General features: G+C 36.7%; 1 protein-coding gene across 3 annotated transcripts in view; it reads right to left on the bottom strand.

Annotated features, from left to right (window-relative positions):
• Positions 1 to 328: 328 nt before the first annotated feature.
• MDM4 (MDM4 regulator of p53) overlaps positions 329 to 12991 on the bottom strand; it is a 30440-nt gene continuing 17777 nt past the window's right edge. Inside the window, exons 7-10 of one of the 3 annotated variants that reach the window (XM_044672120.1) lie at positions 11550 to 11710; positions 10563 to 10709; positions 4107 to 4187; positions 329 to 1030 (exon numbers count right to left, since the gene is read on the bottom strand). In XM_044672120.1, coding sequence (XP_044528055.1) covers positions 458 to 1030; positions 4107 to 4187; positions 10563 to 10709; positions 11550 to 11710 — 962 coding nt within the window. In that variant the 3' untranslated portion in view covers positions 329 to 457. The remainder of the gene's footprint in view (positions 1031 to 4106; positions 4188 to 10562; positions 10710 to 11549; positions 11711 to 12991) is intronic. The other 2 variants (XM_044672121.1, XM_044672122.1) reach the window with 2 other exon arrangements.

Below are 12991 nucleotides of genomic sequence, written 5' to 3'. Positions count from 1 at the left end.
TTCAAATTACCGGCTTAGTCATCTTTGATATTCGAGATTCTATTATCATCAATAAGTTTTCCTGGAACTTGAAATCACTAACAACTCAGAAAAGAAGACTCATATGTGGGTCAATGCTTACTGAGGTCTCTTTCTCCCTCTCAAATCCCTCTGTATCTAACTCAATCTGTGAAGGAAAGGAGGGTGGCTATTCTATATACTTTTCATTCAGGTGAGTAATTTCTGAAAAACTGTTATTCCATTTTAATAGGTATTCAAAAGAGAATCTTCAGGAAGTTATCTGGTCCTAAAGATTTTGTGCTCAAACTCCAGATGAGTTTACCGGAAATGGTGCACAAATAAGAGGGGTACATGAAACCACACTCTTACCAAAGGTGAGATGCTTTTGCCGCTAACTGATGTTCAGAATCCTGATATAGCTGTTTATCAGGTCTATAAAATTCAGTGGACTAAAAAGCTATGCCACAAAGATTTTGATGACCATCTGAATTGATTTCTTACAAATGGGACATGGAGCCTGAGTCTTCTTCAATCTTTTGGCACAGCGAAAACAAACCACTAGGTGAGCAGTCCTTCCATGTATAATGTTCCCATCCCGTGGCCTCTTCTCACACAGTTTGCATGGCTTAAAAAGATTTTTGTAATCTTCCATAGCCATTGCATCTGTTTTCTGTTCATAAAGGTTGTCTGACTGTTCCCCTAAGCTCGAAACAGTCTCCTGGCTTTCAGAACTCTGGGCCAAATCCAAGAATTCCACTGAGCTACAAGGGTCCAGTAGTTTGGGCTTTTCTTCCATCTTATATGCCTCTTTGGGTCGGACAAGTGGGTCAGAGATGGTTCTTCGGCAATCGGGGACATCAATTCCTTGGTCATCTTTCTTTGTTGGCATGGCAGTGATGTTGGACACAGAAAGAGAATGTGACAGCTTAGGGCAATCTGAATACCAATCTTTTCTCAATGCCCAACATCGGAAACAGTACCTTTTGCTTGGAGAATTAAACTTCTTGCATTTGGTGCACTGCCATTCATCCTACAGAACCAACAGATTTCAGGTTAATAACCATTTGAGAATAATTCTGTGTAAAAGAATGAACAAGCAGAAAATGTGCAATTTCTCTAGGCTGGTTGGGCAATGCCCCACATTATTTGAGAGAGATCTATAACTTTATTGGCATAGTTATTACTTTCATGGGTCACTATAGGCAGAAAAATCAATCACCTCCTAGTGTTCTACCTTTGGGTAATGAGCCTCTCAACCTAAGGAAGCCAATCTTAAGGAGACAAATATCTATTCAAACTGCAGGCCCAAATCTAAAAATGGCTTAGTTTGGCAGGACCTGCCAGAGTTTCTACTCTGCACAGCCTTCAGGAACATAGAGAGATCACTTTTCTACCAGGATAATGTATCAAAGTTGAACTTGAATAAGGGATATTGCCTGATAGTATTGTCAGTCTTCAAATTAAGGTGTAATAAGGCTTTTCTTAAGAAAGCTAGCTTAGTAATTTAGGACTAATCAATTGTAGATAATAGTGTACTACTCGTTCCTTCTTTCCATTTTGTATTGTCTTGTCCAATCAACAATTCCTGAGGCAAAGGTACAAGAGGATTCAAACTGCTTTCCTAGTAAACATCTCTTTAAAAAAAGCAAAGGGAGAAAAAAGCTGATACTAATATCCAGGTTTGCCAATTACTTGCCCAGGGTGTAGTAGATAAGAGTTCTAGGCCAAGAATGAGGAAAACCTGAGTTCAAATCCACCCTCAGACACTTACTAGCTGTGTGACTCTGAGCAAGTCACTTAACTTCTATTTCCCTATCTGCGAAATAATAGAGCTGTTATTGGGGATAATAATAGAGCTGTTGTGAGATACAAGTGAGATATTATGAAGCATTTAGCATAGTGCCTGGTACATAGTAAGTGATATATAAATGTTAGCTATGATGATGATGATGATGATGATGATGATGATGATGATGATAAAAATCCATTTATGTTGCATGTTTCCTTCAATAGCATTAGTAAGTAGTCTCTATACTGATTCTTGCACTTAGACTTGTTTCTTCATATGCTAATTTTATATTTCTAATCTTTCCTTCATAATGCAATCAGGAAATGCTGGTTGACTTATTTTAAATACCTTTGTTAAGAGTAGCTAGAGCAAGTCAAAAATATTTAATATACTTTAATGTAAGTAATTTTTTTGCACTGACATAGCCAAATATTTGACAGAAGCTACTTTGATTATTCCCTAGCCAAAACCAACTATTACTAAAGAATCACAATCGAATTATTTAAAGGTAGAAGCAATTCCATTTATTAATTTGGAATGCTCTGCCAGTTTATAAACCTTTAGGAGCTTTTCTTATACAGCCTCCAAAAGTTAATTTTATGGGGGCAGCTGGGTAGCTCATTGGATTGAGAGTCAGGCCTATAGACGGGAGGTCCTAGGTTCAAATCTGGCCTCAGACACTTCCCAGCTGTGTGACCCTGGGCAAGTCACTTGACCCCCATTGCCTAGCCCTTACCACTCTTCTGCCTTGGAGTCAATACACAGTATTGACTCCAAGACAGAAGGTAAGGGTTATATAAAAAAAAAATTTTTTTTAAAAAGACTTACTAAGTTTAAACTCTACTGTGACTTTTGGGACACTATCTTGTAGCAACCTTCAAAGAAACTATAGAAATTTTAGAAGCCTCATGTTGAAATTAAGAGTGAGCTACAAAATTCTAGACAAAGACATTAATTCCTCAATAAGGAGAGAATCTGCCAAATTTTAGATGCTCAAAGAAAATATTTTGCAAGCTTTTCTCTTCTAATCACTAACTTAAGTGATTTGGACCCAAAAGAGAAGTCTAACTAGGATATAAAAGGGACATGATAAGTTTATACAAAATGGTTAGCAACTCTTACCTAGGCTGAAATATTTCACATTCCTCCCTAGATATGGTCAACTGCTAATGCTATATGATAACAGTTATTGGGCCAATGAGATAAGTAAAATTCCCAGGCAACCTCAAATATCCTTAATGTATTGATTTGTTTTCTGACTCTCTTTCACTGTCCATATAAACTGCAAATAGAAGAGCAAACTGGAGTATAATAGGACCTCTCCTCTCCACCCCCATGCAATCAGTAGGCATTGGCTTATATATACAGTTTCAGCCATCCATGATAGGTCTTAGAAAATATCTTCCAAGAATATATGGTCTTACTGTACTGTGGAATCTAATTTTTCTTTCTCCTCAGTCCTGCTCTCTTCCCCCAACTTCAGAGGTACCTAGAGCAAGAAATTATCTAAAGCAGTGATCCCAAAGTGGCACTACCGCCCCCTGCTGGGTGCTGCAGCAACCCAGAGGAGCAGTGATGACCACAAGTACATTTCTTTCCTATTAATTGCCATTAAAATTTTTAAAAATTAATTTCCGGGGGGCTAAGTAATATTTTTTTCTGGAAAGGGGGTGGTAGACCAAAAAAGTTTGGGAACCACTGATCTAAGCAATATTTAGAAAATGGAGAAACAAAGCTTAAATATGATCTTGGGTTATGAAGAGATGATAAGAATCACCCACAGGATTTATATAATGCCAAGGATTTCAGTCTAAGATTTCATTAATGATTTTCATTATTAATCTATATACTTAGCATTTTTTTAAAAATCCTCTTAGTCATTCAATTGTTTCTACTTCTACTCATTAGAGCACAATATCTTAAGTGATGTTTGTTTTAAGGCAAGAACTGCCCAGTGACAATATGATAAACAAATCTTTCTCCAGAGTTACACAGGCTCTCTTGTCTTGAAATGTCTTAGATACTGCATCATATCTAAGGTGACCTCATAAAAAAAAGAAATAGGAATAACAGTGGCACCAATGAGCCATTTACACAACTAGGTACAACAACAATGGAATCAAATGCATTCTCTTATTTTCACAAAGATCAACAGACGTCTCTAACAATATTTAAAGTACTGGTAACTCTTAATTCTTTGGAGAAGCATTCAGGCAGGAAAGATAGACAGTGCTGGTATATATTCTTCAAACAAAACCAAATGCTAAAACAATATCTTTTGACAATACAGACAACGGTTTCATAAAAAGTGTCCTACCTCAGAGTTAATTTCTGTATCTGTGTCATCACTTAAGCACTGAGAGTCTTCAAGGTCATCAAAAATCCTAACTTCAATCAACTGGGAATAAAAAAAAAAACCTCATTAGCAAGATATGCACAGTTATTAGCTTGTGGCACAGAACAGAATGACTTCTAAATTGCACATACTGTTTTTGTCACTAGCACTACCAAGGGAACAGCTTAGATAGGATTCTAAGATAAGAATATGAACACCCTATTGGTTTCTCAGCACTTGAGTAGGACCCAGATATTCCCCTGGCATCCAAGATGGATGGCAGCAAAAATTGTCCCTTTATAGAACATGAAGTATCCTACTGTTCATTAACAGATGACCTGTAATTTCTCAAGGAAAGGGACAATAATATCTTTATTTTGAACTTCTGGGGAAGTATTTACAAGTAATGAAAAGAATCTAAAAACTAAAGCAGATCGCTTTTTAGATATACCCAGGAAAGAGTATTAAGAAACATCCACAGATAGGACAGGATAGGGATGAGTCAGCCAAGGAGAATGAAGAGAGAGGAGAGGCAGATGGCTAAGGCAGTCAGAATCCTGCCTTATATACTAATTATCTGTGACCCTAGGTAAATTATATAACCTACCACAGGCTCAGTTTCCTTATCTGTAAAGTGGGGATAATAACAGGACCTACATCCCAGGGCTACTGTGAAGAGCAAATGCAATAACATATGTAAAGAGCTTTAAAAATCTTAAATAATTACATAAATTTGAACTATTATTATCATTAAAATCTAAATTTAGAGTCAGATACAATCTAGGGTTACCCAGTCAAATTTCTATCTTACAAAAAAAGAAACTGAGGGATTTCTGGGTTAAGATGGCGGCAGAGTAGAAGCAGCTACTTAACCTCTCCTAACCCACACATATAGGACTCCTCAAAAGGACATAAAAACAAATCCAGATGAGCGAAGGGACGCCACAACAGGGCCCAGCACTGAAGGTATGTGGGATAGGGATATTTCCATGCTATAAGGGAGTGAAACAGCTCTACTAAAAAGCGAGCTGAGCAACCCCCTCCCCCACCCATACCACCTACAGTGCCAAAGCCAGCGCATTAAGTTCTTGGCAGCTACCTGGGACTACCAGGGCCTGCTCCTGAGAGCAGCAAGACTTAAGACCCCAAGAGGCTAAAGAACTGGACTTTCAACACAGACCTTGAGGGCAGACACGGACCTTGGGTGGGGGACCCAGTGCAGAGGGGTGCATGACTGTGGAAACAGCTCCCTGAGACTGTTAAAGGAGCTTCTCCTTTACAAGAAGCCAGAAAGAGACAATTCAGATATCAAGGAGCACCAATCAGGATCACACAGGATCTGGCAGCCTCCACACTAAAAGACCACAAGGCTTGGAATATGATATTTAGAAAGGCAAGAGAACTGGGTCTACAACCAGATCACTTACCCATCAAAACTGACTATATACTTCCAGGGGAAAGTATGGGCATTCAACAAGATAGAAGACTTCCAAGTATTTGCACAGAAAACAACAGGACTAAATGGAAAGTCTGATATCCAACCACAAAAACCAAGAGAAACATGAAAAGGTAAATAGAAAACAGAGGGGAAAGAAAGAAAACTCTTATTTTTAAATTTACCTCTTTAAGGGCTTTAATAAGAACTAATTATTTGTATTCCTATATTGACAAATGTTATATGTAATTTTCAAAAACTGTATTCACTATTATAGTAATTAAAAGAATTATTCATAGGGAGAGGTTGGAGTACAAAATGGTCTAAGATGATACCGGGGGGAGGGGAGGAAGATGGGGGTTGAATAGTAGAGGACACCAAGAGAAACTTGAATGAATAAGAAAAATAGAATATTCTATACCACACAAAGAGGGCATGGGAAGGGGAGGGGATGAGATGAACACTATTATAAGAAGAAGAGGAAGACATCATTAAGAGGTAATATTTAAACCTTACTCTCAGTGGAATTAACCCTGAGAGGGAAGAGTAGCTATATCCATTGGGATACAGAATTCTATCTAACCCTACCGAGAAAGTCAGAAGGGATAAACCAAGGGGAGCAGGGGAGTGGGGAGGTCAAAAATGGGAGGGGAGGAGAGGGGGGAGAGAATTCATTAGGCCTTAAAAAATAAAGAGGGGAATAATAAGGGAGGGAGTGGAAAGGGAAGTAAATCAAGGGAGGGGACAAGGGGGACTGGTTTAAAACAAACCACTGGTTTAAAAAGGAAATAGCATAAAAAGAAGGGGTAGAACTAGGAGAGGATACCAAAATGTTGGGGAATATACAACTGATAATTATAACTTGCCCATAAAACGGAAGCAAATAGCAGAGTGGATTAGAAAACAAAATCCTACCATATGTTGTCTACAAGAAACACATATGAGGCAGGTGGACATACACAGGTTTAAGGTCAAGGGCTGGAGCAAAATCTTTTGGGCTTCAACTGAGAAAAAGAAGGCAGGAGTAGCGATCATGATTTCTGACAAAGCCAAAGTAAAAATAAATCTGATAAAAAGAGATGGGGAAGGTAATTACATCCTGATAAAAGGCAGTATAGATAATGAGAAAATAACAGTACTCAACATGTACGCACCAAATGGTATAGCATCCAAATTCCTAAAGGAGAAACTGGCAGAGATCAAGAAGGAAATAGATAGTAAAACCATACTAGCGGGAGATCTAAATATTCCTCTTTCAGATCTAGATAAATCAACCAAAAAATAAACAAGAAAGAGATAATAGAGGTGAATGAAATCCTAGAAAAATTGGATTTAATAGATATGTGGAGAAAAATGAATAGGGACAAAAAGGAATACAACTTCTTTTCAGCTGCACATGGTACATTCACAAAGATTGACCATGTAATAGGGCATAGAAACATTGCAAACAAATGGAAAAGAGCAGAAATAATAAATGTAACCTTCTCAGATCATAATGCAATAAAAATAATAATTAGTAAGGGCACCTGGACAGGCAAATCAGAAACTAATTGGAAATTAAATAATATGATTCTCCAAAACCAGTTAGTTAAAGAAGAAATCATAGAAACAATCAATAATTTCATTGAAGAGAATGACAATGATGAGACATCCTACCAAACTCTGTGGGATACAGCTAAGGCAGTACTCGGGGAAATTTATATCCTTGAGTGCATGTATTAACAAATTAGAGAGGGCAAAGATCAATGAACTGGGCATCCAAATTAAAAAAGGAAACTGAAACCAAGAGCAATGGGGTGACCCACCTAAGATCATACAAGTAGTAAATGACAGAACTGTGCCTGGACCCCAACAATCAGTCAGTCAATCAACCAACAAGTACCAAATAAGCATCTATGTTCAGAGCACTGTGCTAAAACAAAAGTGAAACTGTATGTGGCCTCGAGGAACATGCATTCTACTGGGTGATAGGGTGGGAGATTTATATGCTTTATAACCATGTAAAAGATAAAAACAGTCATTTAGAAGGAGGCACCAGGAGCTGAGGAAATCAGGCAGAAGGGAGCCCTTAACTAGTTTTTAAGAAAATTCGGATTCTAACAGGCCACGGTCAGAGAGTATATTCGATATACAGAGTGCAGCCCATGTAAAGACACCAAAATAAGAGCAAGGAAAGGAATAAATGAGGAACAATAAAAACAATTAGTTTGGCTGTACTAGAGAATAGTGTAATGTGTAATAAAGTTGGAAAGGTAAATTGCAAGACTATCAGTGCCAAAGTAAGGAGCCTCTATTTTACCTTAGACTTATAGATACAAAGGAGCCGCTAAAGTTCAATGAGTAGGGACATAACCAGCTCAGGGACACCATTAAGAAGAATCACTTCAGTATACCGAAGATAGATTGGGGGGAGCAACAGGATGACTGTTTTGGACATACTACTGAGTTTGAGATGACCATTTTACATCCAGTTTGAAATGTCCTTTGGCATCTGATAATATGGGCCTAGAACTCAAGAGAGAAAGAAGTGCTGGATATACAGACCTGGGAGTCATTTGTATGGGGATGACGACAAATCCTGGCAAGTGATGAAGAATTTATGAACTGAGAGTAGAGACAGAAGAGAAGGGACCCAGGACAGGGCCTTAAGGAATATCCACAGTTAGAAGGATAAGGTAGTGATAATGAGCCAGCCAAGGAGGAAGAGAGAAAGGAGAGGAATCAGGAGTGTTACAAAACCTAGAAAGGGGAGTTTCTGAGAGGAGATGATGGCCAGAAATACTAAATGTTGCCAAGAGTTCAAGAATGAGGACTGAGGACAGACCACCAGACATGACAATTCCTTTGCCATATCCAAAAGAGATCATTAGTAATTCTGGAGAAAACAGTTTCAAATAAGTAAAGAGGTAAAAAACCAGAATGAAAGGAGTTGAGAAATAGTGAGCAAGAAAAGTAGTCAATGCAACAAGTGAGCATGGCTTTTTCTAAGAATTACACTACGGAAGGGAGGAAAAACATAAGATGATCATGTGAGAGGGATGCTTAGATCTAATGAGGCTTTTGTCTTTTTTTTTTTTAAAGAATGTAGGAGACTGATATTTTAATGACAGCAAGGAAAGAATCAATAGGGAAAAACTAAAGACTAGGAAGAGAGGGGATGATTATGAGAGTAATCTATTGGAGAAGACAGCAGAGAGGAGTATGAATTTATTTGCATTGGTGGTGAAAAGAAAAGCAATCTCTCTTCCACAGAGACTAGAGTTTAAAAAGAGAATGGGAATTATATCAAGGATTTTAGATATAAGAAGGGGGAAAAGAATTCAAGATGAATAATGTCAATTTCTCAGTAAAGTATGAAGAATGCACTTAACTGAGTGGTAGAAGGGAGTGGTGGCCTGGCTTGATGAAAGAAGGGAAAATAGCTGCTGTAGAAAGTGGGATAGAGAATCAATTAGGAAGAAGTAAAAGGATTGACTTACTACATTTACAATCCAGTTGAAATTAAATAAACAATTTGTAGTATACCCAAGGCAACACTGTTTGCCTTCCTCCAGATCCATTCAGTAGCACATTAGGAATGAAAAGTGATAGATGGTGACAAATAATTTCAAATTGGGTCTAGCTAGACATGAGTGACAACAGAACAAGGAAATAAAAAATTCAAGGAAGGAAAATGTGAAAGTGAACTAGTTAAATTAAGTGGTGAAGACTGGAAAGAGAGGAAAATGAAGATTCAGCAGGTTTAAGAAGGAAAAGGCATATGGAGAGATATTACAGGTTATAAAGGAATTTCAAGTTTATAAAAATCCAGGTCTTCTTAACTCTAAATCCAGAGCTTTTCATTATACCCCAGAACCCAAACATCACATACATGTTCTCCAACTACATAGACAAAATAGAATCAAAGGTAATGAACTTTCAAATTTAAAGGGGGACATAAATATGTTTAACTTGTTTGAGTTTACTTTGTTAAAACATAATAGTTTATGATACATATATTTGTGTGTGTATATATATACACACATATAAAAATGTACTTTCTATTTTTTATGCTTTTGATTGTTCTTGTTGATGGTCATTTTAAGAAAAAAGAAAAAAACATGCTGGCACAAAATTATATTTTTCCTTGTTAAAATGTAACTCTACCTAAAAGTTTCTTCTAAAACTGAAAAAACAAAAAATAAAGCAAAACTGAAAAATAATGGTTCTAGTTTATGGTACAGTAAATAGGATAATTCCAATTCGGAGTTCAGAGTCAATGTTAGGAATACTTTTCCAAAACAACACATAACTGTCAAAATTTGCATTTGATCCACATTTACCAATGTTAATTCTAACAACCTTTGTCTTTTTGCAGCTTTCCATTTCATGTGGCTAAGAATACAAAGATCTACACAAAAGTCTTCCATGAAGTGAATTCTTGTGAAAATCACTTTTTAAAGGAAATACATAAAAGAAAAGTTATATACATTAAATTTATTTGAGGAATGATTTCCACTGGCCTTTTTCTTCTGGGATAACTGGGGGCTAAGCTTGTTTTTCAAGGGTGTTTCCTTGTGGCTGTTCAATAAATTTTTCTGGTACCAAAAAACATCTATTATTCCATAAAATCTACTCTGCCTCCTGACCATGCTCTGTAGCATAATCTGAAAAGGTTTCCAGAAGGAAAATTATAGAATAGAAGAATAGGTAAGCAAAGACAAGTGAGTTGATGCTTTCTCAGATTCAATGTCCTGCTTGAGAAGATTATAGTAAAATGGAAATGAGTAATTTATGAAGTTTTTGAAAAGCTTATGTTCTGAAAGATGATAAAAAGGAAAGCTATGTGATGAAAGTGAGTGAACCATCAATAACAATTTGCTGAGAATCTACTATGTGAAAGGAACCTGCTAGGCACTGGAGACATATAGAGTGGCTAAAGAAAGACATGGTCCATAACTTGAGGGATATTATTTACAAAATGTGCACCCATGTGATTAACTGAACAGTTTTCTAGGACAAACCTTTTTGTCACCCTCTTTCCCTCCTTCACTTGCTTGTTCTGTATCAGTAGCTTCAACTTTTACAGCAACATTTAGCTGCTCTGAGTTTGACTCATTCAAGAACCACAAGTCATCCGTAGTGTCTGAAACAATAGCAGTATCTATATCCTAAAGAAAAAGGTAGAAAGTGGATAAAAATAAGGAGTATGAAGTCAGAAATCCATCAGTGAGGTTGATATCACCTAACTAGAACTATAATACTTCTCTCGCTTAAGGAAGACCTGACTTTCCTTGATGACTATTAATTCAACCAATATTTATTAACCACTTACTAGGTATTTTCTATTAACCAAAAGAAATGTCCAAAGGATAAGGGCAATGAATTCTCTATAGTAAAAGGAGTAATAAATTCTCACATTGATGAGCACTTATGTAATTCAGTGTCCTTTATAATAATTCCTAAGTGAGCTTATTCCACTGAGACTACCATAATATTCTGAAGATTTTAAAAGTTTGCAGTTCACAAAGATGTGTTCGACTTAACAAAATTCCCTCCCACAAATAGCACTGCAAAAAGATGGAAACCATTCTATTAATTTACTTTGGTACTTTAATCCCATTAATGATTAAGTTTATTGATAAAATATTGGGAATTAAATAATGAATGCGGCTTAACAGAGCCCTTTACCCTGGCACTCTCTGGCCTCTTTGAAGACATGAAGATGAGTACAAATAATCTAATTACCAAAAACAAATTAGATGTCTAAGCTTTCTCTGTGGAGTATTTCATTTCTGCATCAATCTGTGTCTTATTCTTCCTCTAAGAAGCCCTTTACTAAAAAAGGTTAATGTATCAATACATTTAGACCATTGTACTTTCCAACCAAAAACAAAAAATACATGATGCTGTCAAAAGTAAGGTAGAAACAAATTTAATTCTCTCACTTAAACAAAAAACTGCTCTGAAATCACAAGAAGGAAAAAAACTCAAATTTGATAGGCATTTACCTGATTTGTCTGTAAGTCGGTTGAGCCATTACTTCTAGGTGTGTAATTGTTTCTCAAGTTTCCCAAGAACCACCAAGGCAGGCCAGCTACATCCCATTCCTCAAACATGAGGTCCAGCCTAGGTGACTTGTTGGGAACTAAATTTTCTATCAGGTCTTCATCTATAGAAGCCAAATAGGAATGTCAATGAATATATCTTTAAGGTACATGAAATTAAAGAACCCACAATTCTTTTATAATCCTCACAACTTCTATATGAAGTAGAACAAGAATGATTCTTCTACTATTCAGATGAAATATTCATAAATGATCTGCTCCAAGTCTTCAGTAATTTAGTAACAAAGCAAAGAATACACTCTTGTGTTTCCAATTCCCTGGTCAAGGTTCTAATCTCTAAGCCAGAGGCAGGAAATTTACAATGCTCAATGTTTCTAATCCTTTTTTTCCTTTCTCCACATTCCCTCTCTTCCAACCTGTTGTACTCTCCTTTAAAAAAAAAAAAAGACAAAACAAAACTCTCCTTCCAATGTTCTTTTTTTCTTTGCCCATGTCAATGCCCTAGTAATTCTTAAGCTATCACTTGGAATCCTAGCACTATCTTTGTGGAGAAAAAACATGGCATAGGAGAGGGTACATCTGACTTATTCAGGTGTTAGGATACTTGAATTCAAGTCCTGCCTCTACTACTTATTAATCAGAGGCCTTGGGGAAATCAAACCTCTCTAACTTTTTTTTTAAGCAAAATAAGATAAAAATTTCTTGAGGATAAAACTACTTATAGAAACTACCTGACATAATTGTGAGATAAAATGAGATTATATATTAATACAATAATTGTTATATTCATTAATGTATTATATATGGAAGTGCTTTGTAATTCTGAATCACCACATAAACATAAATTACTATTATTAATGAAAAAATGGTACCCCTTATCAAAGCAAGGCAGACCTCTATGCAAAGCAATTTTTATGTAATGGAAATAGACATGAGGAAGGGAGGGAAGAGGATCATATGCCCTTAGAGAGAGGAGACTGGCACACAGGCTGGGGGGGAGAGGGGGGACCAGAGGAGAGAGAGAAAGATTAAGAACAAGTGGGGGCCAAGCCAGCACTTGGAAGAATCAAGAGAAAGAAGGAGGCAGGGGAAAGGGGAAGAAGGGGAGCCAGACACAGGAGAAGATGGGTGACATATAGGGGCTAGAGACAAACTGTGCCCAAGTGCAGATGGACAGATAGACAGACAGAAGGACCAGATAGAGTGGGTGGGCTGAGTAGGGCAATCTTCTTACCAATCTTCTACCTTAGAACTAATATATAGTATTGATTCTAAGATGGAAGGTAGGGGCTTAAAAAAATTTTAAGGTATTATTAAAAATAATTTAAGGTATTATTTTAAGGTATTATATAAGGTATATATATATACATGTATATGTACATATA

Source organism: Gracilinanus agilis, chromosome 4 (genome assembly GCF_016433145.1).
Source record: "Gracilinanus agilis isolate LMUSP501 chromosome 4, AgileGrace, whole genome shotgun sequence".
Classification (NCBI taxonomy): domain Eukaryota; kingdom Metazoa; phylum Chordata; class Mammalia; order Didelphimorphia; family Didelphidae; genus Gracilinanus; species Gracilinanus agilis.
This window is presented reverse-complemented; position numbering and strand designations above follow the sequence as displayed.